General features: G+C 45.1%; 3 protein-coding genes across 9 annotated transcripts; 1 reads left to right on the forward strand and 2 right to left on the reverse strand.

Moving 5' to 3' along the window:
- Window positions 1-250: 250 nt before the first annotated feature.
- Window positions 251-4,861, reverse strand: LOC113575776 (heat shock factor-binding protein 1-like). Its single transcript, XM_027007474.3, has 4 exons — window positions 4,655-4,861; window positions 4,028-4,094; window positions 3,274-3,400; window positions 251-3,089 (listed from the first exon to the last, which is right to left on the reverse strand). Exons 1-3 carry the CDS (start codon window positions 4,697-4,699, stop codon window positions 3,279-3,281), a joined length of 234 nt encoding a protein of 77 aa, XP_026863275.1. The 5' UTR covers window positions 4,700-4,861; the 3' UTR covers window positions 251-3,089; window positions 3,274-3,278.
- A 1,174-nt stretch (window positions 4,862-6,035) lies between these two features.
- On the forward strand, window positions 6,036-13,592 carry atxn1l (ataxin 1-like). 3 transcript variants are annotated; one of them, XM_027007471.3, is made up of 3 exons: window positions 6,036-6,179; window positions 7,510-8,675; window positions 9,719-13,592. In XM_027007471.3, exons 2-3 carry the CDS (start codon window positions 7,635-7,637, stop codon window positions 11,036-11,038), a joined length of 2,361 nt encoding a protein of 786 aa, XP_026863272.2. In that variant the 5' UTR covers window positions 6,036-6,179; window positions 7,510-7,634; the 3' UTR covers window positions 11,039-13,592. The 3 variants fall into 3 exon arrangements, with proteins under 3 accessions (XP_026863272.2, XP_081565181.1, XP_026863273.2); XM_081709055.1 differs by having other exon boundaries at window positions 6,041-7,208; XM_027007472.3 differs by having other exon boundaries at window positions 6,041-6,212.
- Window positions 13,593-16,780: 3,188 nt separating this feature from the next.
- On the reverse strand, window positions 16,781-27,882 carry znf821 (zinc finger protein 821). Of its 5 annotated transcripts, none has more exons than XM_027007477.3 (6): window positions 27,363-27,882; window positions 23,008-23,139; window positions 22,785-22,897; window positions 21,885-21,983; window positions 21,359-21,525; window positions 16,781-21,240 (listed from the first exon to the last, which is right to left on the reverse strand). In XM_027007477.3, the coding sequence occupies exons 1-6, from the start codon at window positions 27,400-27,402 to the stop codon at window positions 20,484-20,486; spliced, it is 1,308 nt and encodes a 435-aa protein (XP_026863278.1). In that variant the 5' UTR covers window positions 27,403-27,882; the 3' UTR covers window positions 16,781-20,483. The 5 variants fall into 5 exon arrangements, with proteins under 5 accessions (XP_026863278.1, XP_026863281.1, XP_026863280.1 ...); XM_027007480.3 differs by having other exon boundaries at window positions 23,008-23,104; window positions 27,363-27,881; XM_027007479.3 differs by having other exon boundaries at window positions 23,008-23,104; window positions 27,350-27,881.
- Window positions 27,883-27,969: the final 87 nt, after the last annotated feature.

Genomic DNA, 27,969 nt, shown 5'->3' on the forward strand with positions numbered 1-27,969 from the left:
TGTTAGCAACCCTCTATAATGTTTATCACTCATAAGCCACAGGAGCACTGCTGACCTGTTATTACTTGAGCGGTAGACTATTCCCGTCATAGCAGTGGGGAGTGTATTGTAATATGTGTATCAGATACAGCAGTGTGTTGCTGGGCTTCTGGTATGTGTCATTGTCATTACTGGGTTGAAAGTGATCACATTAACATAGGTTCTGCAGTCTGAAACTGATGTGGTCAAATATCACAAATTTGGAACATAATGACTGATGAAACACAGATTGAGCACTTTATTGAAAATCATGTGATGACTGGGTGAAACATTATACAATGAAAAAACAATGTCACAGTCACAAAGAAACTATGACACATCTTAACAGGCTAAAGTATGGTCACATTATTACACATCACCATACGATTATACACTGCAAATTAGATACACTAAGATAAATATTACATAAACAGTGAATCCTACATGGATTTCATAAACTACTACAACTCCAGATGAAAGTGCAAAAAAAAAAAAAAGTAAAATTGTAAGATTCAAGAATAAAATGTACTTGTGACATGATCACAATATTTTTCAAAAAATGTATAGTATATGGAGGTAATTCTGCAGTACAGCTGTATAACATCAATAATTATTTCTCAACCCACACTATAAAAACCCAGCATGTTTAAGTAGCACCTGTGATTAAGAGAAGTATACTATTAAGGATAGTATGAACAGGTTCCAGAAACATTGCTCAAGCATTCAATTACATCACTAGCTAAGTAATGAGATTATAAATACAACTACATAATTCTCATGCTTTTATACATAAAACAGCATCAATTTCTGTTTAAAAATGCCCAGTTTGATTCTGAGTGTCAGAGGTTACCAATCATTATGAGCTTTATATAATGTGGCAACTTAAAATGCTATACCTAATCATTTAATTTGCAGAGATTGCTACTATTCAGTAAGAGGTCCACTTAAGTTGGTCTTTAGGCATAGTGTCTTACCTCAACAATGTGTATTTAGCTTGCATTAAAAATCTGTGAATTTTGTAGACTATATACATGCAACCTATAAGTCAAAGAGACCAAATCCACAGAAAGTTCAGGTATACATGCTGCCATTTGTATAAAAGTGGAGGCTATCTTACATGTATTGTTACTAATGTAAACAGAATCAAATCCTGAGAGATCCACTAACAGGATTACAGTGTTCCTTATTATTCAAGGGGCACACAATCTAATTTACATACAGGCACCTCAGATGGTATTATGCCCTTACTTAAAACCTAGATCACATGAACTTACAGTATGCACTTCAATTCAGCTTTATTTGTATAGTCTTTTTACAATGAGCATTGTCAAAGCACATTTACAAAGCCCTTGACTCCTAAAAAGAAATCCAAGGGCAACATTCTTTCTTAAAAGTCTATTATAAAATTGCAGTAACTATAATTTGCACATTCAGAAACAAACAGAAATCAGGTCATACATTTTATCTAGTAAAATACTTTACTAAATCATTGATTCATCATCCACTTAAATTAGAGGTGAGTTACTAGATCTAAACCAAATATTTATGAACTAGTGTATCATGAAGATGGTACGTTTCTAGGGTTAATATCAAAGCTCTACAATATATAATAGAGTCTGCTGAAAGTATCTCGATATGCTTTGATGTGTTTTGTGATGGTTGCTACCACAATGTAGATTTTTCATTATCCTATTATGATCCATTGACACTAATTACCTCAATAAAAATGTTTAAAACATTGTTACTCTTTTATCCTTATCATTTTTATTTATTCCATTGGTCTTTTTTAAAACTTTTGAATACAGTAATCATACTGGGCATTAGAGTGAGTTTATTAACTTTTATCAATCCAAGCTCTGTTTCTACTACTGGTTTCATGCAGCCCATCAGAAAATCTCTCAGGAATAGCACCAGTAAATAAGTTGGAAATGAGTGCTAAGTCACAGTAGATCAGGCTGTTATCCATGTTCCAGGTTTTTGTTATTTATCTTTGCATTAAATGCAGCAAGAAGGATTACGCAGTGCAAGACAAATATAGTCAAGAAGAGTCAGCAGACCTTAAAAAGGCCTTGAGACAGGCGCCCACGGCATCACACGTTACACTGACATTTAAGTGGGACACTCGCAAAACTGACGTAACATTCAAACAGCACCAATACCGACCACATAATAGTAAGGAATGATAAAAGGCCATCTAGTTATACAGATAAGTGTCCACGGTGGGTTTTACACTTCCAGAATGTGACTTAAACTGCAGGTGCTGTGAGCACCTGCATCGTTCCAGTTCTAATTTCTCAACCCAGCCCTTTTTAAACTGTATCTTAGACCATTTTTATTTATTTATAAATAGCCTAGCACAAACACACACTCTCTCTCTCCCCCGTTTGCGTGTTTTATTATATATATATTCAATAAACTTTTCACTCCTGTTACACTAGGATAGATTATTCTATTATTTTGTAGAATAATCAAATGCATCAATTATCTTAAAATTTGCTTTGATTAATTTAGCTTTTAATCTGTTTGCATAGTTCAATATTTGACCAGTGAGGGGACGCTTTGAAACAACATGCCTGCAATGTTATAACAATAACAACAGCAGCCTGTATAATAAAACACTGCTTTACTGCTACAGAGGAAGGCTGCTGGTAAAAAGGTGTGTCTGTTCCTTTCCAGTCAGGGGTGGTGTGGGAAGCCTCTGCCTCTCTCACTTCCACAATCTCAGCAAAGTGGTTGGAACTAACTGGCTGGTTTTAATGGCACGTGGACAGTAATTTGTGAATGTACAGCAAACATACTGGAAGTGCAAAACCCACTGCCATTCTAAAGTTCTAAACCGGGGCATGCACATCCTAAACTGCAGAGGGTTTTGCCAAAAAAAAATAATGAAAGTATTAAAGGAAGTTGTTAACAGGTAATACATTTCTCCAGTACCAAACACACCTTACACATATGGCAAACAACACTCTCCCAAAAAAACCCAAAAATATATACACCCATACATACACACAATTATTTTTATGAGAATTCAGCCACTCCTATGGGAAGTCTTCTTTGTGTTACTTGGTGAGCTGCAAGGATTGAAAAAAATAAGAGAAATTTGTTTAAGTACTGAAGCCAATGTAATTTAGGCTTCAGTTTTCTTATATAAAATCCTATAGAATATATGCACAATACAGCACATCTGATGTAATGAATATGCATAGTATCCTGTGTAAGTGATATCTCAGTGTTATTAGAGCAGTTGGTCATCACCTTCATCAAGCTGTTCCCGATGCATCAGTGGCTCTGTTCTCTCCCTCTGTCTCCTCCACACCTGCCTGAGTCATGAGGTCTGAAATATTCTTCTCCAGGTCATCAATTCGTGTACTCATCTCATCAAGTGAGCGGATTAAGGTGAATGTCACATGATATTTAATCGCCAAGGATAAAACACAGTGCGTTTTGAGTTAGCATCTAACTGAGGTCTTATTAGAAAATAAAATCTCATGACCCACATCGAATTTTTGTAGCTCAACGCAGCTGTTTGGACATGCTAAATCCAGTGCGACTCACAAATACAGTTAATGAGCTATACATTGGTAGAAAACTTTGCTTTTAGTGCACTTCAGTACAAAGGCAGAGCCAAGCAGCACCATGTCTGGGCAACTGAAGCTGCAAGATTATATTTGACATTTCGAATCCATCATAGAGAAATTATGATTTGAAAGAACAACAAAAAAAAACAACCTATGCACTGTTAGTCGTACTTTGGTAAACATGACATTTAGGAGTCAATGTCTCCTTGTCGCTGCTCCAGTGACTGCTGACGATGGCTGCTGGTGTGGTGAAAACCACCCTAGATCTAAAGAGCTTTACTTATTAATCTCATTAATTAATCAAATAAGATAGTCTTGTGTCATTATTCACTGAAGAACCTCAATTCCCTGTGCCAAGATCTCTTTGACACGGCCCTTCTCTCCCAACACCTCTGAAAAACCCTGGTTCCCTACAAGTCAAGGTAGGATATTTCTCCCAATAATTTGGTCTGACATGGTCTGGAACTTGTCCTGCATCTGCTGCAGTAAACTCTGCACCTAAAGAGAAAGGGGGAAAAAATAGATTAAAAAAAAAAAAACCTTACATAAAAAAATCATAACGTAATGCTCAGCCTAGGTACACATTCATTCAGATTAAAATCCTCCTCCATCTGAATAGTGAAGGTGAAACTGTGGGTGTTTGGGCTCGTTGCGCTAATTCAGGTCCCACGCCTACGCTTGGAGCCGAAACCATAGAAACGAGCCGTTTTCAGGGAACAAACTGAAACGGGACCGTTTCAGATTAAAATAAAAACCCAATTCGCATGGCAGATGTCAAACGATTCGCCTGCCTAACCAGCTCCGTGCTTTGTTGAGAAACAGGAGCATAGCCAACCCAACTAACGTTACTGCGTTAGCCAGCACAGCTGACACCACCTAAACAATAGCGACAAATGAGCACTAGAAATGGATCATTACCGCTAGAAGACTATTCAAAGTGGTCAGATAACTCATTTTGTGCCCGAGGTGCCCAGCTGTCGTAACCTTAACCACCTTAGTCAGCCCTCTACGTTACCACCACAGCCGCCGCTGCTATCGGACGCCACAGCGATGCTCACCACGGCCGTAAGATCCTGAGCTGATTTGGGATCTGTGTCAGACATGGCGCTTTAAACGTGGAGTCCGTAAGTTAAGCTTGGACTGCGAAACTCTTCGTGTGAACTTGCTCGCAAATTCTGCGCCTTTGCTCCGGAGAAATCCCACCTCTCTAACCGAGCTAAGTGGCTAACTGGCTGTCTGCCTACACAACAGCTCCCGTCACCGACTGTAGGCTGCGCTGCTGTTATAAGGAGAATCGTATAGCGCCACCTCTCGGACCGGAGAGGCACGGGTTTCTACACTAGCTACTCAATAGAATAACTACAGAGAAGCATGAACCTCTTGGTTTTCTTCTGAGAAGTGCATATTCACACCTGTTAGGAAACTTAGCTCCTGTTCTACGTAGTTTTAATGACGTTTGTGGAGCCCACCGTCCATTAGAACTCCAGAGTGCAGACTGTGGGGAGTTTTATCTAGATGTGTAACAGTAACAATTGCAGTTCAATTGAGAAGTTGGTAAATCACAGTAATCTGTATTTCATGCCTACTACCCTCTTCCTTTTGGTTGCAAATTCATGAGATATCCTTATTAGTTCCAGTGGGTTCAACACGCTTTGCCGAGTTGATTGTCAAATATTTTGATTTGTCTAATTAGCTTGTTGAAAATTGTCATATTGAAATTAAATCTCCAGAATAGGTCAATTGGAGTAATTAAAAGAGACAATTAGATGTAAACAGATTAACCTGGATGGATAGTTGTAAGTTATATAAAGTTTCTGAAGAACACTTCGTACGACATAGCTGGATTGTGGATGCGCTGAGCTGAAGGCCCGGGACACTGTTCCCTGTAAATAGGGCTCGCTGTTAAAACGGGCCTATTTAAACTATAGCTATGAACAATTTCCTCAAAGGCTCTTAAAGCCAATATGGGACATTTAAGGCATGAAACAATATTAAACCTCAAATCACTTCAGTGGACCTGGGCCACAATGTAGTTTTTAAAAGGCTATAATTTTTGGATTATAATTTTTATAATTTTCTGTGAAACAAAGTACTGACTTCGTACTGAACTATTAATACACGTTCAAAACCTTGAACACTGGAAAGATTAAAACACATCGAAAAATGCATTTATTTATTAAAGGTTTGAAGTAATATTTTTGCTACATTGAGTAATTATTTAAGCTTTTAAAACATATCGGAAGAGTTACTTGAGAGAAAAATGCGAACTCCTAGCAATTCGAGAGGTGAATGGGCTTGTTCCTCGATTAAACCACATGGGAAACGACGCATTTATTAGAGTGTCTATTAGACCGTCTGTGTGTGCTGCTAACAGTGCGAATGTGCGCAGAACAGCGCCACGTTTGCGCCCCGCTACGTCGTGACGCGGTTACGTCGCGACGTCATCCGCGCGCGCCGCCGCGCTCTCGTTTGCTGGCCTCCGAGAGGGGCAGAACTCACCAGCCCTGATTTGATCATTGATTTACTACATGGAGCCGTCGAGAGTTTAGACCCTGAGCATAGGCCGCACCATGATATGCGGGGGTGAGTCCGCGATGAGAAAACGAGTCGTTACAAGTGAGAAAATGTCCGTTTTTAACCCGTTACAGACGCGAGTTTAGCCGATTAGCAACGGCTGACTTTCCAGCTCGCGTCGGTTGTATGTCGCGAGCGTGCAGGCAGAGTTGAGTCCTTTGGGTTCCGTCGATGTAGTAAAGTTTATTTAAACACTTCACACGTTACAAAAGTTTCCTTTGGCGTTTGGCTAACTAACGTACAGAACGGTGGTGTGTTGGTCTTCTGTGGTATGAGATTTCCTGTGCAGTTTGCCATCTTGTTAGCTCGCTAGCCTAGCTGGTTAGGACACTTCTACACCCTGAATTATGGCAAAGCCCTTCGTCTGTAGACATAAAAACAGGCGGTTTTAAATAGTTGAATACTTTAATCTGCTTTTTCATGATATCTAACTTTTCTTGCTAATCCCAACGGTTTAGAAGAGTATAACATTTCAGAATTAAGCATTGACGAGCTTGTCATGTTCACTTTTGTCATAGTTCAATCCTGATCCTAGACTTCTTATTTGTCTGCTGAATGTACATTGTTATAACGGTCGACTTAGGCGTTTTTTTTTTATTTTTAAAAAAATTTTTTTTTTACATTTATAGATTTTAATGTTGCAAAGTTTAGTTTTTGAGTCCTTAACAGTTCTCATGTAGGCTCCTGTCCATTAGGCAATGACTGAAGGCATGACAACCTGTTGTACATAGTGTATTGGTCTCTTGTAAGTCGCTCTGGATAAGAGAGTCTGCTAAATGCCGTAAATGTAAATTGTCTGAAAGCTAACTGTTTAAGGTGCCTTAGATATTAGCAATACACACTTATAATGTGGTGATTTGCAAAAGATAGTGGTAATGCATATTGACATATTTTACACTGAAATAAAACTGAATTAAACCCCCATAGAAGGCTTTACTGTTTGAAAATGCAATGATTTTACATTTTTACTATGTAAGAAATGTTTCGATTGGAGATAAAAAAAAAAAAAATTCTCTTGGGGATCACAATGCAATTAAGGTGGGCAGATATGGAATATTTCCCAGAAATTCTCTCATTGCTGCAGTTTTGGCTGCTTTATGTGAATGGTTGTGTGGATGCATAGCATGCCCTATGGTTTTTGAGGAAGAAATGAATGTCAGTAGTTTACTTTCAGGTTGAATATATTTGCAGCAAAACAATTCCATATACAGTGGTGGAATATATCAACTAAAAATTAGTAATGGCAATAATTACAAATTAAGAACCTTTTATAGGCTTATAGAAGGAAACTTGTAAGCAAACCAGAACTGGCAGTCACATTGTGTGTGTGCATATTTAGGTAATGTGATGGAAGAGGTCAGCGGGAGGTTCTCAGATCTGATTCCAGTGGTGCCATCTCTGTGGAAGTCAGGCTTCGCCCCTCCCACTGCTCACTAACGTCACCTGTACCCAGTCCGGACCACCATGAAGCCAGCCCAAGAGCGCAACCAGGAGTGCCTACCGCCGAAGAAGCGAGATCTTCCGCTCAACAACACCCCAACCACCCCCAACAGCAGCAATAGTGCAGGAGGTGGTGGAGGAGGAGGAGGAGAGGAAACGGCATCCGCACAGAGCTCTGGAGCATCTGGAGAACCCCAGGGGGGAGGAGGCAGCACAGAGTGGGTGCGGACTCAGCCTAGCCTGCACTATGGAGTGGAGGGGCCAGACAGCCTTGCAGGGCTCCCTGTGGATCAGTACAGCATGCTGTACAAAGTAGCACTCCCCTCTGTCACCTACTCTCCCACCAGTCTCCACCCTGTGCTCAGCCACATCTCTCCCGCCTACACGGTTCCCTCCCCTCTGTTGCAGCATGCCGGCATCCCCTATCCCCCGCTCGGCTACACTCCGGTCCCCCACTCTTCTCTGCAGTTTGTCAGCTCTCCTTATGCAGCCGCCGTTCCCTATGCGGTGCCCCCGGGCTTCGTGCCCAGCCCATTGATATCACCCCAGTCTGCCATTCCACAGCCACACCCAGTCTCTCATCTTGTCCCCTATTCATCAGTCATTCAGGAAGGCGTGGTCTCATCCCCCCCACAGCAGCAGGTGCCGGGCCATGCGTACGCTAAAGTGGCGGCGCCCACGACCCTCCCACTCGTGCTGTCCTCCGAGCAGGCCGCAGCGCAGCAGCAGCTGGGCGCCGTAGGGGTGCTGCCTGCTGCCGAGCTCAGCCCCAGGACGGTGCCCGTCTTCTACCAGCCCTCTGGCAGTGCCAGGGCTACCCATCTTCAGCGGGACCCCCACGGCTGTCTGCTGGAGCAGGAACGAGAGGTGAACGGAGGGGAGAGGGAGCACGAAGGTAGGGAGCACCACCAGGACACAGCTTACTTGGCCCGGAGTGTGCGGCCACCCCAAGCCGCACCTGGTGGGGTTATATTGGAGCTCCAGCCAGACAGGATACAGAAGAGCCGCAGGCAGGAGGGCAGAGCTTCGCCCGGGCAGCGCAGTACCCCAGACATGGACCTGGAGGTGAGCCAATCCTGACTTTATGCCATTCTACATCCTTGTTGAACTATTTGGCATTACGTTTAATGTGTAGCTGTTTAACCTCTTAACTTTAGTACATATTTGGACAACAAATGCATCTTAATAAAAGGATGGTAACAGGGGGTAAGGCAATGTCACAAATTTGATTTCTTGCAAAGCAATTCCTGTACCTTTTTGCAAGCATTAAAAACATTAAACATAATTTGTCACTTGCCTTTCCAACTTGTAAATTACAGAGTGTTTCAGCAGGTCCCTTTGTCAGCACAGTCAAGAAAAAGCACTTAGTCTGTGCTCTGTGATTTAGGTGGTACGTTTTGTCACTTGTGAGGAAATGTGTAATCGGATGAGTAACACGGAACATTTTTATTGTGTTTTTCGGTGTGAGATCTTGAATCTGCTGCCTGAATCCATAACCATTCCAGTTTGGTTCAATATTTACACACTTTTATTAGCATAAGAATGTAATGGTGTTATTTTTCTTATGAAAGTGCTGTATGCCAAACCAAACCCAGCATTTAGTCCATGCTATGTTGCCTTATGTTTTTTAAAAAAATTGGGAATGATTGTACCTTGATGAGTCAGCTGATTATCTTGGCTCTTATTCATTAAAGTAGCCATGTGGCACATTTTTCCCAATTTCCTTTAATTCGGCATCAGTTGCACCATTTGTTCTGCTTCACTTCCTTCCTTTATTAGCTATAGCCTGGGTGTGTTGGCGGTTGGGTAACAGGCGGGCAGACACACCACTTCTTAGAAATTGCCAGATTGCTTTTTTTTTATTATTTACTCTTACAGTCAGGAATTCTGATGTAACCAGGAAACAGAAGTGCTTGAGAAGACAAACCAAATTTAGTGCAGTTGGTTTGTTTGTGTGTGGGGTTTTTTTTTGTTTTTGTTTTTTGTGGGGTTTTTTGTTTGTTTGTTTGGCTTTTAAATCCCTCCACAAAGTTGAATAGATTCACTTTTGGAAAATGTGCCTCTAAATGATTACAGATGTCTTTTAAAAAGTTCTCATATTACTACAGGTTCAGCAGGTGGTTGGACGGCTAGCTTCTCCAGTCCACAGTGCGAGTCGCAGAGAGGTAACACATGGCCCATCCCAGAATTCCCAGCGGAGCAGAGAGGTTCAGGGGGAGGGCAGGACTGTGTATGGGACCTCCCCGGCTGGCCAGCTGGACCTCAGAGCCCCACCTCTTCAGCAACAGACAGTGCAGCCAGGCCACGCTGTGATCCTGGCCAACGGGCAGCCGCTCCTTGTACCCCTCGACTACCACCACCAACAGCAGCAGCAGCACTATCCAGGGCAGCCCAACGATTCCACAGCGGGTATGGCCTCTCCCACGCCATACTCCAAAGCCTCAGAGGCTGCAGCCACGTCGGGCATCCCAGAGCGGACGGCGACAGAGCCTCCCCCAGCCCCTGCGGCGTCCGCCCTTCCCCCGGCCCAGGCTCCGTCCCTCGTCCCGGCTGGGCCCGGGCCTTCACACTTCATGAAGGGGGCCATCATCCAGCTGGCCACGGGCGAGCTGAAGCGGGTGGAGGACCTGCAGACTCAGGACTTCGTTCGGAGTGCCGAGGTGAGCGGCGGCCTGAAGATTGACTCCAGCATGGTGGTGGACATCCGCGGCAGCCATCAGCGACCCGGCCTGGTGGCGTTGCACTTCACCGTGGGCGAGCAGCAGAGCCGCGTGACCATCGACGTGCCCCCAGAGCACCCGTTCTTCGTCTTCGGCCAGGGCTGGTCGTCTTGCAGTCCTGAGCGCACCGCTCAGCTCTATGGCCTGGCCTGCCACCATCTCCAGGTGGGCGATGTCTGCGTGTCGGTCGCGTTGCAGCAGCAAGCCACACCACAGCCCAAGCTGCCCCCTCCGGCACAGCCTGCGCACGCCAGGACTTCTGCCAAAGCCAACCCCATGCCAGGCGCCTCTGCCCCCCAGCCCATGGGTCCTCCGCCACCCCAGCACCCACGGCCCCTGGGCCAGCTCAGGATGGAGCGTGCCCAGAGGGAGAGGGACCGAGAGAGGGCTGACAAGGATGAGCTCACACAGGCAGGAGTGCCCTTGGGACATGGCGACGTGGCCCCCCGGCCAAACAGGACTTTGGCAGAGCACTCACGCAGTTACTATTTGCACAGTGAGGGGCACGGGCGGGCCGGGGCAGCGTTGGCCACCACCTCGGCCAGTGCCTCCCAGAGACGATGGTCTGCCCCCGGCTTCCAAAGATACACCATCAAGACCGAGGAGGGGGTGCGAGCCCCACCCTCCGCCTCCGGCTCCTCCCGTCCCTCTTTCATCCCTCAGGAGGTTAAACTGTCCATTGAGGGGCGCTCCAATGCCGGGAAGTAGCAGCAGCCGTGCCAACACTGGGCGCCGTGGCAACAGGTGTTCGGCAGGAGGAAAGTGTCAGAAATAGTAGAGGATGAGAAAGAAGGAGCAGGAGAGAGAATGTAGCCTCAGAATGTTTTGAGATTTTGCACACGTCAGAAGATATTACATCCCCTTTTTCTTTGTTACTCCAGGCTTGCGTGAGAGCACTTGGGCCAGTTAGTGCCAGCTCAATTGCGTGCAGTGGCAGCGGTCTGGCATGGCTGAGTGCCTGCACTGGTAAACTATCCGCCGAAGCCTCACAGCCCGCTCCCCTGTTTTGTGGATGAAACACAAGTTTGGCGATTATCACTTTTGCAGAGACGCTCGCAGCTCTTTGAATAAATGTTTATTGAAGGAAAGTTGCTGGGGAAGGTGGGAAGAATGGATGCAGCCATATCCCCACACACCCACACACACACACACACACACACACACACACACACACACACACACACACACACACACACACCCCTCCTACTTGATCACTTGTTTGGACTGTGCTACCTAAAAGAAGCCTGAAGGCATCTCTCTTAGTGTTGATGAATCCCTATTGCTTTATTGAGCTCTTGCTTTGACTGAGACTTCAAAATAATTTTTTTTTTTTTTTTAAGGGACATGTCATTCTCGTGTGACTGCACTTCTGCCCTGCCCCTCCTAGCCCACTGCTTTTCCTCAGCAGAGCGGTGCTGAGGGGTTGCCGTTTATAGTGTGAAAGTGCTCGGCCGACATCTCATCCTTAATCAACCAACCAACAATCAATATCTAGGAACACCCTAAAGATTAGATATGGCTCTTGTTGTATTGAAGCCACGTTTACACTGTCCACAGTATCATGCTCTACCTGTGCCACAGTTTTTGTTTTGTTGTTTGTTTGTGTTTTGGTTTTTTTTAGTTTTGAATCAGCATTCCAACTTTCTTAGCATAAGTGAGTAGACATTATCCACGTGCCCCTACAGCAAATGGCCTAAGAAAACAGCCTCTTTCTAGTACCTCACGGCCAGAAAGGTTCCTCACCCTGGCAGTTGACTCATTTGTCCTATCTTTGTCCTGGAGATATTGTCTGGTGTCCATCAAAATCATCACCACTCACCAAGCTAAGACCAAATGTGGTTCGGGTCCTGGCTGCTGGCGACAGGCCTGTTGTCGTGGAAATGCAGTGGCTGCTATGAGTGGATCTCCACTGCTGGGTTCAGGAAAGCCCTGCGCAGTAACCAAAATCGAAGCAATAGTCCTGGTAGAGCACAAAGCTGACTGATTACTTTCACCCCTCCTTTGTACATGCTTATTTTTACTCCCATTGTGACAGACGTAATGTACATAAACATCTGTAGTCTGTCTGAAAAATTTATATCTAAACATTTGCCTGCTTCTTTCCTACCAGTTGCACCAAACTGTTGAGTTTTCAGTTGCGTTTGATTTCCTTAGCCAATATTATGACGGTTACTATGTAGGTTTTCAATGAAGGCATGTTGGTGAGGTGATACAGCATGTTGCATTTTGATAAGATGGATCTCAGCATTGAAATCACAGGTGTTATTAGAGGTCCTGGTTATCTAAGCACACCTAGAAAGGCTTAATTTAATTAAGAATAGGGCTCTTAGTCCTGTGTTTCCATATTGTTTTTCTAGTTGATGTACTTTTGTACAGTATAGGACTCTTTGTCTGTACTTCGCAATATTACTTGAGTGATTTCTCAAAACTGTCTTGTAATTGCACAATACGTTCATAAACGATTCACACTGACCTGTTTAATTGGAATCAAATCTTTACATTAGCTTTTTCTATGAAGGGAAACCTTTTGTGTAGGGTTTTTTTTCTGGCTTGTGAGAAACTGACATGTGTGGTTGACACTGTTTACACATTAGCCAAGCAAATGCTGTGGTTTAATTTTACATACATCAATTTGGTTTTGGTTCGTGAACAAATGCGAATGGAAAAAATGAAGATTAAGTGCAATTAGACCAAGTATGTTATTGAAAATAACCTTATTTGAAATGACATTCCAAAAGGAGCATGACATTCCCTTTCTTATGCAGTGAAAGAGGAGATTTCCTTTTTTGATTAGGAATGTTTTGTGTTTAACTATTTGACCACTTAATTATGATCCTCATTAGATGAGAAACCTTGCATCTCAATTTCAACTTGTCCCTCATACAAAATGATGTTTGGCAAAGCATAGTAATCTTTTTGGGTCAGGACTACATTTCATCATGCGCTTTTATTTTAACTCCTTTTTTTTGTCCAACCTAATAAGGCTTTAATAGGTAATCCCCCCCCTCCCCCCCCAAACATTTTATTTTTAGGTTGATGTAAGATGGTAATGGGTTCTCTATTTTTTTTGTAGCTCTCACATCTGTGTGATGTTCTAGCTGTTGCACAGGTAGCATTGACTTCTACCACTAATCTTCGTGTGTAGAGTGGGTGGTGGTTTGACCTCATATAGGTGACTTTTGGCAGGTGTAATCTCATGCCTTTTTGTTTTTAAACCTATTTTGAATGGTCTTGAGAAAAAAAAAATGTAAAAAAAATTATTTATATATATATATATATATATATATATATATATATATATATATATATATATATATATATATATATATATATATATATATATATATATATATATATATATATATATATATATATATATATATAAAAAGTGTGTGTGTGTCCAATAACTGGTCACTGAACATCTTGTGTCCCATGGTGACTCCAAATCTTTTGTTTCTTGTACTTTTAAAGCTTCCACATAGCTGTATTCTTTGAAGTGGTCTTGTGTTTCAGGTAGGTCAGCTGTGCGCTGTGGGGGTGAGCCCTGTTTGTTTCCATGGTGGAGATGCGCTGCGTGGTTTGAGAGAGCCCCACTTTCATGCTATTTATATACACGGGAGCCTCAGAACTAGATCAGGCTCCACACCTTGTCCCTTCCATTCCCTGCCACTGCCTCAGTCTCCCTCGCCTGTCTGGCCTGCCCAGGATGAGGCGTCCAGAGGGGACAACTGCGTTCCCTTACAGCTGGCCTGGACGCACAGCAGTCCTCTTATCCCATTCCTTTGTAGGCAAAGTAGATCTGACCTGCGTTGTGACCAAATACTCCTCAAGGATGTTCAGAACATTAGGTAGGCCGTTCCTCAGTTCATCGATGGACCCGTTTAGCAGGTTTTCAAAGTATTTGATGTTTCTTTGAGATGAGACAAGCAATACCCTTCCACACAGATTACCTGAACACTGTACAGTTTTAGCATGAGCTATGCAGTAAATGCTCAGATCTAACTTTCACAGCAGTGTCCTTGTTTACTCAATAAGCAACTGGACTTTCTCTTTTGTATTACACTCACTATTCACTGATCATGCAATCCTCCTCAACGAGACTGTGCCCTTCTTTCTTTCTGTTTTTTGGTTGGTTTGTTTTTTCAACCTTGATGTAGCCATCTGTGTGTCGCATTCTTAGTAAAATAATCCGTATGGTCAATTACCGCCTTCTGTTACCAATCGGCCAGACGTGTTTTCCACTTTGTCGTGTAACTTGAAGTTTATTTCTAGTCATTTATTTTATGTTGCTTGTTACTGTATGTCAGAGTGTCGCCAGCTGTGCCCTCTATTCTGCGCCTTTTCAAACACACCATCCTTCCTACCAGCCTCAGGCGCTCAGAAGAGTCTCTGGCGTGACTGGTCCGTCAGACCCAGGTGGGCGGGAAGCCAGCAGCATATGTAAGGCTTCCGGACTGAAACCGGGACACTCTCTCCCACTCTGGTGCACTGTGTCTGAGAAGAGCTGTATGTGCCTTCCCCATTGTCTCATCTGTGTGTGATTACTCTGGTCTGCCCTGACTCAGCCATTGCCCATTACTGTGCTCTGCATGCATCCACTCCAATCTGCTGCCATAATCATCTGACTATATGGTGGCCTTCCTGCTCATAATCTTCCCATATACCCCCCCCCCCCCCCCCCGGGGTTCTTAATCGCATTAGACACACACGTTTGTACAGGGTCTTGTCAGCGATGTGTGTTGCTCCTGTGTTCATGTCTCCCTCTGTCTCCAGCCCCTTGTGGGGATGATTCATGGTCTGGATTGTATACCCACTCATACCTTGCATCTTGTGTACACAAACTGCACAGTGCCACCTGTAGATGGATAATGAGCCTGTACTCTTGACCATTATGTTACATGCCTTTAGCAGTATCTGCTCACCCTGCTCCATATAAAACCAGTTACACAAAATGTATCTAATCACCCACTATACTGACCCCTACTTTTAACTAAATGAAAGATGTCTTGCACTTAACCCCCCCTCCCCATGACTTGGTTACATAGTAACCCTTCCTTTAATATTGAATTATATGCGAAACTAAGTTAAAACAATCATTCAACACTTGTGTATGTGTGTAAATATAAGATGGTAAGTTTTCTATATTATCAAGACGCTTGTCGGTAACGCCTTAAGATGTACAACGTTTGTTGTTAATAAAACAACACTTACGGGTGACTCTCTCTCTCTCTCTTTCTTTCTCTTTCTTTCTTTCTCTCTCTCTCTCATATATCCATTCTGATTAGAGCAGAAAGCAGTAGTCGTCCCCCCCCTTTAGCAGGTTAACGCTGACTCCCTCTGTAAAGGATTAAAATTATATTACATTTCAATGTGTTTATTGACAAATACTCAGTAAAAAAATTGACGCCTACTGATTGTGCGCCGACCTGGTTCACAGTGTGTATCTGTATTTATACACACAGTATGTATCTATATCAATACTCAATATGAACTTTATAGAAAGTGTACAATTTTCAAATGTTTCAGTTGATTTTAGTTTGGACCTTATTCACAAATGGCGAAGCCGAGGTAAAGAGGAACCCTAACCCTTGCACTGCTGTGGTGTGTAAGCCACAGGAACTCCAGTGTACTTTACTCATGAGCGTTTGCCTCTTAAATCCTTATCATGGTCACGTTTATGCCTACTGTAAAAGCAAGACTTATGGGAAATGCTTGGCAGACAAAGTTCAGAGGGGACCTCCTGCTCTGTAGTACTGATGAGACGGAGGAGAGGTCCCCTCGCATGGAGATGAATCACAGCGGGTGACGAGTGGTCACTGGAGGTGACGAGTTGCATCTGCTGTCAACTATTGTGCAGCGTCTTGGCTGCACCACAGAGGTTGCAGTATGTTGGGGGAGTGGATGAATGCTCAAATCAGTGACGCATCTGTTATTGGTAGTACTATCACTTGTCTAATTTTGTGACTTTTCTCCTTTTTGAGAGGTTTTCTGACCCTTCCAGAGTCCACACGTCGTGGTGCCTGATGTATTTGTGTGGAACCCAGACTGACCATGGCATTGTTGCAGGCTAGACTAGGTAATGGAGATTGACATCAGGAGAAAGTGAGAGTGGTTTAAAAGTTTTAAAGGAGTAATTATGTACTTTCAAATTTGACATTGTACTTTTTGGCACTAAGTGACACTGCTTTTTATGTGATGTGTGACAAGAAATCGCATCTTTAATGCATAAAGGATCTGCAAAATATATGCAATGATGTGTATGTAATATTCAATCCTCAAGTATAATCCAGGTTGTATGAACTTTGTATAGTGAGTTTTAATATCGTATGGCCGTACCAATATGTATTAATTCTTATCAGAAGCCTTAGAGTTGTCTACCCAAAGTGCTCCCTTAGACTACCCTACACCTACCTGAACTTTACAAAGCATTAATAACTATATTTTGTTGCATTTCTTTCTTTTTTTTTTTTTGTACCCTCTTTGAATAAAATAGATTTGTACTGTATATTTGTACCTCTCTGTGAACTACTTAGGGCTGACTTTGTTTTTGTTTTGCTGTTTTAATTCTATGTAAGGACACAAAGATATTGTATTTTTATTGTTACAGCTAACTTCTTGGAAACATTGCATTTATCATGTTTGTTAAGTAAACACAATATAATATATATATATATATATATATATGTGTATAAATATATATATATAATATTACCAAACTGGCCTGGCTCACTTTCCTATTACATTGTCTAAATTCCTAAGAGTTTGAGTGAAAAGGGTATTGTGCACCTTACTGCTACATCTATTGAATCTCCCATTTCCAGTTCTTGTAAGTACTAAAGTTTGCCTAACCAAAGATTCCCTATTCAAACAACAGTAGATATAGTGTGATCTTGACCATGTCCTTGTCTCACCCTCGGGCTGCTCTGGGGACCTGTCTGCATTGTTAGGATTTCAGAGCACTCTGCCAGGTCTGGGAGAAGAATGGAGGCCTTTGTGATGAGATAAGTGGCAGGCCGTCTCAGTGTGCAGAGCGGAGTGTTTACAGACCTCGCGCAACGCACACAGACAAGGAGACACTTAGCAGTCAGGTCCATGTTTATTCCAACATTCTGTTCCTGATTTCAGAGCAATCTTTAGACATATTTCTGTAACAAAGAATGGCTTTCCGAAAGGGGCATTCGGAAGTGTGACAAAATGTGTGCGGTGTTCTCTGTTTCACTTCTGTTCCTTCTGTCATTTGGCCTTTACTGACATCTGTAAACATTGATCATCAAGCCAGTACCCTGATAGACTAACAAAAAGGTAATTTGTCAATAGGTCCCTCTCCTTAGATTAGTTAGAACAGAACTAAGCAGGCATACAATAACTGAACGCAAGCTCATAAAATATCTAGGACATGTAGCGTACAACATGCAAAACTGAACTAAAATAGCCCCAGACACCAGATTAGGCTTCAAAAAGCTATTCTGAAGTGGAAATCAACTATCAATACATCTTCCCTTTTTAATGCATAAGGTGTCAACATGGCTTTATGACTAAGTAACTCAATATTTAAAAATGCATTTTTAAATGCTTAAAAATGAGTTTTCTTTAGAAAGTACATAGAGCTGCTATTCACAAAGTTCAGACGAGTGGGGGTAGTCCTGACTTCAGACCGGTTTTGTGACCAAGATCTCTATGAGATGGGGAGGAATCTCGACCTAGTTAAACCCTCAACTCTGAGATTTGTGAAGATCAGTCCTGCGCAGCCAAACTCTCTAAACAGTAGAGCCACGCTGTATAATGGGAACTGCAATACCCATCATCTGGGGGTCACAATCCTAAAATCAAGCTCCGCCTTTATGACGTAAACTATGGCAATGATGGCTACATTCCCTGGAGTATCGATACATCAGTTTATTCAGTCATACTCCAGGAGCCGAGTGCCACAAGCCCCGGGCCAGTACACATCGCAGACTAGGAGTGCTGAGTAAGGAGGAGAAGCTTCTCTTGTCTACCATGACCTCGGCTCCAAAAAGCTTCAGGATCAGCAACTGTAGTCTGCAGTGCTTTGCGAATGCTGACCCTGGTGCTCCAGAATTGCCTGAGTTGTGTAATGTGCTGCATTTAAGTCCTTTTCCATCATCTGCATAGTATTAATACAAAGTGTCCGATACAGTTTTTGAGTACAGATCTTTGCATAGTGATTTGAGCCACTCATGAGAGCTGTATTTGGAACGACACTGCCCCATCTTCAAAACCTTGGTCTCCCCACCTGAGCAACCCCTGGGAATGGCTCAGACAAGAAACCTTTATACGGTATGCACATTACATAGTCCTTTCACTCCCACAGATTTAACCTGTGTAACGACGAAGAGGTATTATCGAGTATGTGGAACAAAAGTTGTCACAGAAGTCTTTGTTGAATCTCAGTGTTGAGTGGCATGTCAGTTATTTCAGCAATAAATAACTGAAATGAATAAATGGAATGAAATAAACAAAGCATACCAGTAAAGTAAAATATAATAGCTTACCCTGTTTTCGAGAGGTACTCACTGTGTGTAATAGGCAGTGTGGCATGGGTGCTGTAACACTGTTTGCCCTAAGTGAAGCTCTGTGAACTCAGGTCTACATCTGAACTAGTGTAAATGTTATATAATAAATATTTATATTTAACTACTTGAATATACATCATACAATCATAATCTACAGCATCTACAATTTCCAGTAAATTGCTTATGAATTATGAATGCTCAATTCTTCAGATAAGAAAGATTTATCACTCATCCTGTCTGCATTCAATTGGATTATTTCATCTTTCATGCAAACTAATTTACACAATAGTCATACCAAAACTAAGAATGATATACCTGACTCTATACACAAAACAACTGTCCAGTGACAAAGGCAACCTTTTTTTCCATTTGTACATGCCTTGACTGCAAAGGTAAGCATACTGAGGTGCAGGGCCCCACTAGAACAAGAGAGGTAATAAACATACAGTACAGTGACCACAGCAAAGTAGGAGAGGGGGAGTCAGTCGTGACTGACCAAGCACTGGCGGACCACAGTCCTGGTTCGGCTGAGGAGTGTGCAGTGTGAACGATGTGCAAAACTGAGTGAAGGAGTAGGTCAATGTGACCATTAAGAGATCGTAGTTAGCAAACAGCATGAAGGAGGATGACTTCTGTCGGTTCCTAGGTCAGGGAGCGGGCTGACGGTGGCACTCGCTGTCCCCGACCGCCTGGGAGAGAGGGGTGTGTTCCGTAAGCCGGCACGGAGCCTTCAGAAGGTCCGATACTGCCGAGAGGAACACGAGCCAGACGGGTTCTGTTCTGACCCACTGGTTTCCTCTTGAGTTTTACAGCAGTACTGTGTGTCAAATATCAGAGCTTTTCAGGAGAGGACAATATGGTAACAAATTGAGAGCATTGTTGATGAATGACACCTCAGGTGAATGATGCCTGTTTAGACAGGCGTTGGGGGATTAGCAGAGCAACAGTAACACGGAGAGTCTGTTTAAGTGCGTATTGGCATAATGGATGTATAGTCTGTGTGCTGGCCTATATAACCCCTGCAGTCCAGGCAGAAGCCATAGATGAGGCTGGGAACCGAATTGGCCTGTGCTGAGGTAGTTGAGTCCGTGGTTTTAAGCTAGCCAGTGACCGGCTCTGGCACGGAGAGGGAGGTGTAGCTACGGGTAAACTCTAGCCAGCGGACTGACAGATTGCATCAGCGGGCTGTGGGTGTGGCTACGTGTCTCCCTCCCCTCACTGTAGGTCCTTGTGCAAATAGAGACCCTCCTTTATGGAAGTGCTGTACTACTCTGAGTGCTAGATCTGAAGTATGTAGGCCCTGAAAATGCAGCAAGACAAATCCGCATACGACATTCTTGTTCATAAAGCAGAGGGATACGTTATTCTTCACCCTGCTGTTAACTTTTTAATTTGCTGTATAAATGTGGAGAGTTTGTGTCTTGGAAACCTTTTGTAAAATAGGTTTCTGAAGCAGTTGCACATTTGGAATGGTTTCCCGCCTGTACAGGTTGCAACCAGAGCTCTCAAATGGAAGTCTTAAGAAACCTGTAACTCCATGCCTGCATGCTCGCGTGTGTGTGTGTGTGTGTGTGTGTGTGTGTATACGCGCACACGCGTACGAGCGAGTGTTTGTCCGTTTAGGGTAGCTTCATGAACAACCCGTTGTCCATGGAGGAGACGGGCATGGTAAAGGGGAACTGGAAGAGGTTCATGTCGGCCGTGAGGGCGGCCATGGCGGCGGGATCGTGCTCGATCTGCGTGCGTAGCGACGGGTCAATCTTCTCCAGCCGCCTCTTGAGCCGCTTGGCCTCCCTCTCGCGCACCAGCCGTGCCTGGCGCCTCTCAGGCGTCTCGTTGGCACGTTTGAGACGCATGGCCTCCCGATCGCGCTGGAGCCTCCGCGCCCGCTGCTCCTCTGTCTCCTGCAGCCGCTGCATGCGCTTGGCCTCGCGGTCGCGCAGCCGGCGGAGCTCTCGCTCCTCCGGCGTCTCGCATGCGCGCTTGCTCTTCTTAGCCACGCGCTCGCGCTCCAGGCGCTGCAGCCGCGCCTCCACGGGCTCGTTCTTGCGCCGTGCGGCCCACTTGCGCACGGAGGGCGACTGCCCGCCCACCAGCTGCTGGTAGGCCACGCAACTGTTGCACACAAGCAGCACCCCGGCCGGGTACACGGGCATGGGGCTGAGGAGGTCGGGCAACGGCGGCAGGCTGGGTGATGGGCTGAGGGCGTCAGGGAGGGAGGGCAGGGAGGGCCCAGAGGAGAGGAGGCTGTCTGGGAGCGGGGGCAGCGCGGGGCCAGGGCTGGGGCCAACGGACAGAGGCTGCCCCATGGAGCACACCTGGTCTCCACTGCTGTTCTCCACGCCGACAGGACCGAGGAACTCCTTCAGCTTTTCCCTGCAGTGCGGAAACAGGACAAGGCTCGGCTCGTATCGGACGAAAGGCAGGATTCCTGAACACGTGTCAGTCGGCACTTCGCTGACCCTGGGGCTCATTGTGGCTGCGGCTTACAGACCTGTTGAAGTTGTTGGTGTCGGTGAAGCGAGCGCCACACACCGCACAGTTGGAGAGTCGGTCGTCAGAGTGAATGAGGAGGTGGCGCCCGAGGGAGCCGGGTGAACTGAGCGCACGTCCACACACTGGACACACGTAACTCTTACTGCTGCCCACAGCCGAAGTGTGCTGCTCACATCAACAAGTAAACAAACAAACAAAAACAAGATGACCAGATATGAATATGAAATTAGAAAGAACATTTAAACATTTCAAAGCACGTAATGGATGCCTGGTTGTGACAGCTATTGGCCACATTGTGCAGTACACGGGTTTCACCTGACCCACTGCATCAATACAACCCCCAGAGACACGGAGGAGTGAACCACCATGAAACGCACCCCGAAATCCCTTCAGAGGGTCCCGACAGAGTATGATCGCAGCTCTCCCCTGGTTCACACTTGCGGCTACGAGAGGCACGTCACGGGGCTCCGGGAGGCCCCGAGCTGCCGCTAGCGTCTCAGCTCCCCGGAGCATGGTGTCCTCACCTGGTAGACGTGGGCAATCAGCCTCTCTGGCTTGCTGAACTCCAGGCCGCAGAGGGGACATACAAAATTGCTCCCCAGGTCTGTCCCCCCCTCGTTCTCCTAATAGACACAACGTACCACACAGGGAGGGTGTTAGGGATGGGTCCTGGAGCGGAGGCAAAGACTCAGGCTGACAGTAAGAGCAGAGAAATGAGTGGAGTGGGCGCGTGCTAGCGCAGATTCAGGACGCGCTGTCGGAAGGGCCAGCGTGGGGGCGTGCGGGGTATGTCGGTTTAAGGCGCTGCAGTAGTAACATGTTGCCAGTTTATGACTTTACACACACTCCCCACTCTACCAGGCACATGGCCCATGGTAGCTGCCAACGACTGAGAGGAGGCAGGAACGTGGCATATGAGCGTACCCCACTTCTGTGTGAGTCACGCCAACTGGTGAGGGTGACACTCAGCACTGCATCGCCATAGAGGTGTGAATCACGCTTCAGAAATAACCATCGAGATTCGCTTCCCGATACAAGCAGGAGCTCCTCGACATTCCCGGAGAAAGCGCCGGTTCTGATGTGTCGTAGAACCGTGAATCCGCGCTCTGCTTTTGTGTCAGTGTCTGTCCAGTTAACTGACCTAGGTTTCCTTTAACACTTCACCTTTTAATCAGGACTCAGAAACAGATCAGGAAGGCATTTCACTTGAGGACGACTGTAAGATGAACCAGCTGCTAGTCTAGACTTCAAACGTGCATTTACATCTTGTCACTAAGACTTAAGGAGAGTAACACTTTCCTCTGGATCGGCCTGGGGTTGGCGGCTTACTATGGGTCACCATGGCAACCAGCACCAGCTGGAACCAAGACCGCGACCTCTGGAGTCATAAGACCTCCCTCCGATGTTCTGACAGGCAGGCTCACCTCCTTGATGTCTCCGCCGTGAGCCAAGCAGCGGCTGCCCTTACTGCTGGACACGTTGTCATCGGCGGAGGAGCCGGAGGAGTTCTCCTTATCCAAATCGCTGTCGCTGTCATCTGCAGACAAAAAGCAAAGTGTCGAACACGGCCGGGTGACGAGTGGTACACCTTCTAGTGGAGCAGTGCTGATCGGGCCCAGGCATTTCCCTGGCGACGGCAGATCTCACCAGTTATGCTGTCGTGCTCTTCCGGTTCTCGGGAGCTGCCGCTGTGGCATTCGAGGGTTTCCCCAAAGTCATCGCTAGTATCCATCTCCGACGTGTGCTGTGGGCCAGAGAAGCCAGTCGTGTGAAACGGCCCTGCAGATCAAAGAGGAAGCGAGGCCTGACCGACCTGGAAGCGATAAGGACCAAAACCCCTCTGCATGCAAGAAGTCCTGCCCACTGACTTAACCATTCAGCTGGTTGAATATACATGTATCCTGATGGTAAATGAGGGCAGCGAAAAGTAAAGTATAACGTTAAATGGAGACAGGCTCAAGGGCACTCTCAGAGGCAAGAACACGCAGAGAGAAGTACACTAAACCAGTTATACTTTTCCTGTATGAATCACACACACACACACACACACACACAGAGGATAATTTCTAGGCAGACATGCATGCAAGCTTCCACTCTGCTAGAGAATCTGCCTTGGGCACTGCATACATTAATATCAAGGCTGAAAATTATTTCATGCTGTTCTGTACCATGGCTGCAATCTCCAAGACAGAATGGTGTCAACACATGCACGGCGCAAATGCCAGCAATAATGCATCAAAACGTAACAGATATGTGCATTAACACATATGCAGTCACAATCACAGTCACAGTCGCACACCCCCGTCCCACCCGCCACTATCCTGCAGGAAACAGCCGGACTGTGCCGCCTGTGAGAAACGGCTCCTTCGCATGCACCCGTTCGCCCACGCGGACCTGCCTCTCCCTCTGTGTTCCCCGCCACCGCGCATCTCATTACAGCCTCTCGGTCTGCCCAAGACCCAGCTCCACTCCAAAGCCTAATTATTGCTCAAAGACATCAATCTTAACACGGCTTACAGAGGAAACTGTTCGGAAGACGGCCGAGTAAATGTATGTATGCTACTCCCCCGTTTAGGACACAGCAAAGCTAGAGTCACGTCACACTCACCCAGCAGTTGAAGGCCAGGTGCACACAGTCACCCTGTGTACTTTTCTTCTGCTCACCTGGAGATGAGCTCAACTTTTTTTTTTTTTTTACAGATTTTCCCACTGCATTGTTATTGTTATTTTTTGCATCCTATAGCATTTCAGTAACATTTACCAAGTTAAGTTTACAACACCAGTGTTCATTAGCATGTCATCCCAGTGAACAGATACAGGCACTGAGGATTTCTTACCACCACCAAACTGTGTCAGCCTATTCATGAGGCGTCTGGGCCATCTCACAGGGTGTCAGATTTGTATGGGGAGGGATGGGCTCGGTGCTGAAGTATGAACATAACAGAGGCTCCACCGCACCAGCCAGTGATTGATGTGTGAGATGCCCATCCCCCACAACTAGGCTGTGTCTGTACATCTGTCTTCCTACCCACCCTCCTCCACCCCCCACCCTCTTACTCCACCACACCGTCCTCCTCCACCCCTTCCTCCTCCACTCTCCTCCACCACCCCCCAACCCTCCTCCTCCCTGGCTTGCTCACGCACTCTCTGCCACACTGATGTTATCTCTGAGTCTGTGTGTCTGTAGGCAGGAGGTGACGCAGTGTCTGACTGAGTCCAGACAAAGAGACAAACTCATCAGCCAGCAGACATGGGAGAAAGAGCCGGCTAAGGCTCGCAGAGGGTGGGGTGGGGTGGAAAACAAAAACACACAAAAGAGAGAGAGAATGCCAAAACTCAGCTCAAACGGCAAGCTGTGGGGGTGTGCTTGGATTCAAACTGACCACCTCCGGTCTCTCCCGACAACAGCACCCCTAAAAACCAGACAGACAGAACACACACACACAGCGGTGCCCTTTCTGTGGGTGAGCATTCAACTTTCTCAGGGTAAAGCAACAGGGGCAGACAGACATCAGACAATCAAACCAGTCAAGCAATCCAGTGTTCACTTTAATTGACAGAGTGGTATTTCAGTCTCTAAGGAAATGCAGCTCATGCCTTCTCACTTAAGAAAATCAGAAAAGACCAGTCTGTGGAGGTCCCTGGTCTGGTATTTTAAGGGCTTTCTGACACTTGTACCAAATACTTATGTCCATACTCAGGACCAGTTCCGGGATTGTTTGAGGAGGGGCTCACTATCGATTGCGTAATTCCTTACGTCACTTCTCTGCACACACAGCTTCGCAAAATGGTAGAAAAAAATCTGTTTCCTGCTTTTTATTATTTTGCTTGGAAACAAACACTCAAAGAGTGAGAAACGGAGAAGCAGTCACCTTAAAAAATGAACCAATCACGCAGCCCCACACAAGGGGCCGGGAGCGGGTAGCTTCCACACCAGAACTCGCTAGTAGCAAACCCCAGACCCCCGCTTTCAGGAGAACCAGGGATCAGTACTCTGGACCACTCCCGGACTCGAAAAACAGCTTTCACACTTGACCAAGTGTACAGAATTCCCATACCGGACCTAGGTCCGGAAAAAATCTCTAGAGTGAAAGTGCCCTAAAACAGAGGTGCTGATCTCTGGTCCTGGAGGGCCAGAATCCTGCACATTTGCAGGATCTAAGGACAAAACCACAGTTGCTGATCCAGAGCTAGGATTTACTGAACTATATTTTCAGTAGTCCTCCACCTCCAAAACAACCTTAACATATGTACATATTAGTGGATTCAGAGTACCCAACTCAGAGAGTAAAAAACTCTGACTGTTTGTCCCCAACTGCTCACCAAACAGACATCCAGACACATCATGAACTGTATTCTTGTTCCTGTATTCTTCTAAAACATTCCAGCATCATCTGAAACCCAGAGATTCATCATCGACACAAGTGTGATAAAACAGGTAACTTTTTCTGCAAACACATGTCGACAGCCCACCCAATGATTTGTGAAACTGGAGGCATTTTAGCACTTTTAGTTAGATCCCCAGAGTTGTAAAGAATAAACTGTAATGTTTCCAAGTCATACTCAAAAATGGATGTAGAACACACTCTTAAAAAGGATCTTATGGCCATCCCCTTTAATGGACTTGTACAATATATGTTCTCACTTACAGCAACAAAAAGCAGGAAAACATCGTTCATATATATGTTTGCTAGGCAAATGTCAAATGCAAAGGGCAGGAATGGCTCATGACATGTTACTAACGAGAAACAGCCGTCCGTCTGACATCAGCCAGAAGGAGGGGTGGAGGTAAATATGTTGTGTTGGTGGCCATAAGCACTCTTTAGGGAGAAAAATGTCTCACAGTACAAAGATCTCTGAAATAAGGTATAGGACCTAGCAATGTCAAAAGCAATACATTGACAACAACAGTCTGGTTTACTTTCTCCTTAAAGTGTATGAATAAGAGCAAAGTGAAGTGTTTTCAAACTAAAACAAAATGTCCATTTCTGACAAGTAATGTCAAAGTTTTAAAAGCAAGTGTTACGAAAATGCCCCGTAGATTCCCACTGAAATAAACACGTCTGTTGGGGATTTCAGAGGCACATGAACGACACCTCGGTGTTCATAAGGAGAACAAATATTCAACGACAAAAATAACCTGGATAAAGTACCCCATTGGAAATGTATGTAAAAAATGTTTTTACAGTAAACAAAAAAGGATTTCAAATTTGCTTTAGGAAAGATGTTGACCAGTTCAGGATAACCAATGTACTCAACCTAAACACCCATAGTCTAACGGTTAGAACGATTTCATTAGCCCTAAAAGACAAAAGCCCGATGAGAGCAGATAGCTTGGTATCATACTTCAGCCATAAACATGAAGTCCTAACTTCCTTTACGCTACCTTTCAGGTGAGCACCCAATGAAGATTGGACACTAGAGATCGGGATAAAAATTATTATTATTATTTTTTTAAATCTGTCTTTGCTAAGATTTATTGCAGGTTACTGTCTAGTAGTGTTAGATTAGAATCGATTAGAATCAATTAGGAAAAAGCAACTGGTCCTCTAGCCTTCTGTTTGAAGGTGTTCCGCCATTCGTCCAACGGTTCATCATTTCATCTGATCTCTTCACTTAAATCTCACTGAAGTGCTTGAGTAAAGCAGGTAGACTCGGTACAAATGGAAGCTATAGTCTTAACCGAGGACAAAAACACACACTCCAAATTTCTAGCTAGGTTTGCCAACAGCAGATAAACTAAAAGTTATAACATCCACTAAGAGTATAAAGCAGCAGCTCCATTAAGAGAGCTGAGCAGCAGATGTTCTCGCACAAAGCAATGCGGATGTAGACTAACAGTACATTTCACAACAGTAATCCACGCAATTGCCAGCCAACCAATTCCGACATTTAGCGTGTGAATGGGTTTAACCGGAATGCCGGCACTGGGAGGCATAAGTGTAATTCATTCTCCAATATAAATAAATGAAAATAGTGTTTACAATACCTGGGATACCTACAGTTCACTTTGAAAGGGTTGGTCTGTTTTCGTCTTGACATTATAATCCCCCACTGCCTGGTGGAGAAAGTCCAGTCTCCAGACCAGCCTCCAGACCAGTCTCTCCCCGGTCCGACAGAGGAGATTCTTCCTGGTCCAGTCCAACTCCCAGTACAGTCCCTTTAGATGTTCAACTGGCCCAGTCCGGGAACAACAACAGTGCGACAAGAGAGGCGAGCCGAAGATAGAGATGGTCTAACCGGGCAGCACTATTAGGCTCGTTTAGTTAAAGGAATAAGACGTTTAATTAGAGAGGTCAGACGTTTAATTAAAGGAATCAGACTGGAGAGTTTTGCGCACAGACCCACTCCGCAGCCCCGCTAGCCTGAACACGGCGAAGGTTCAGTCCGCCGCGGAGATGTTCCTCGCCTCGCGCAGCCCCGGGAGCCGCTCCGCGAGCTCGCGCCGCCGTAGCCTCGCGAATGCACGCACACTGCGGAGCGCGAGCGCCGCCGTTCCTCGTTCTCCGTATCTGGTTTCTAAAGGAAAACGCCGAAACGCATTGTGGGATGCATGCCGTAGGAAGTGGAGGATCACGACTGAGTCGACTGGACTGTAACAGACTTCTG

This window comes from Electrophorus electricus, chromosome 3 (assembly GCF_041902795.1).
Source record: "Electrophorus electricus isolate QZ-2024a chromosome 3, ASM4190279v1, whole genome shotgun sequence".
Classification (NCBI taxonomy): Eukaryota; Metazoa; Chordata; class Actinopteri; order Gymnotiformes; family Gymnotidae; genus Electrophorus; species Electrophorus electricus.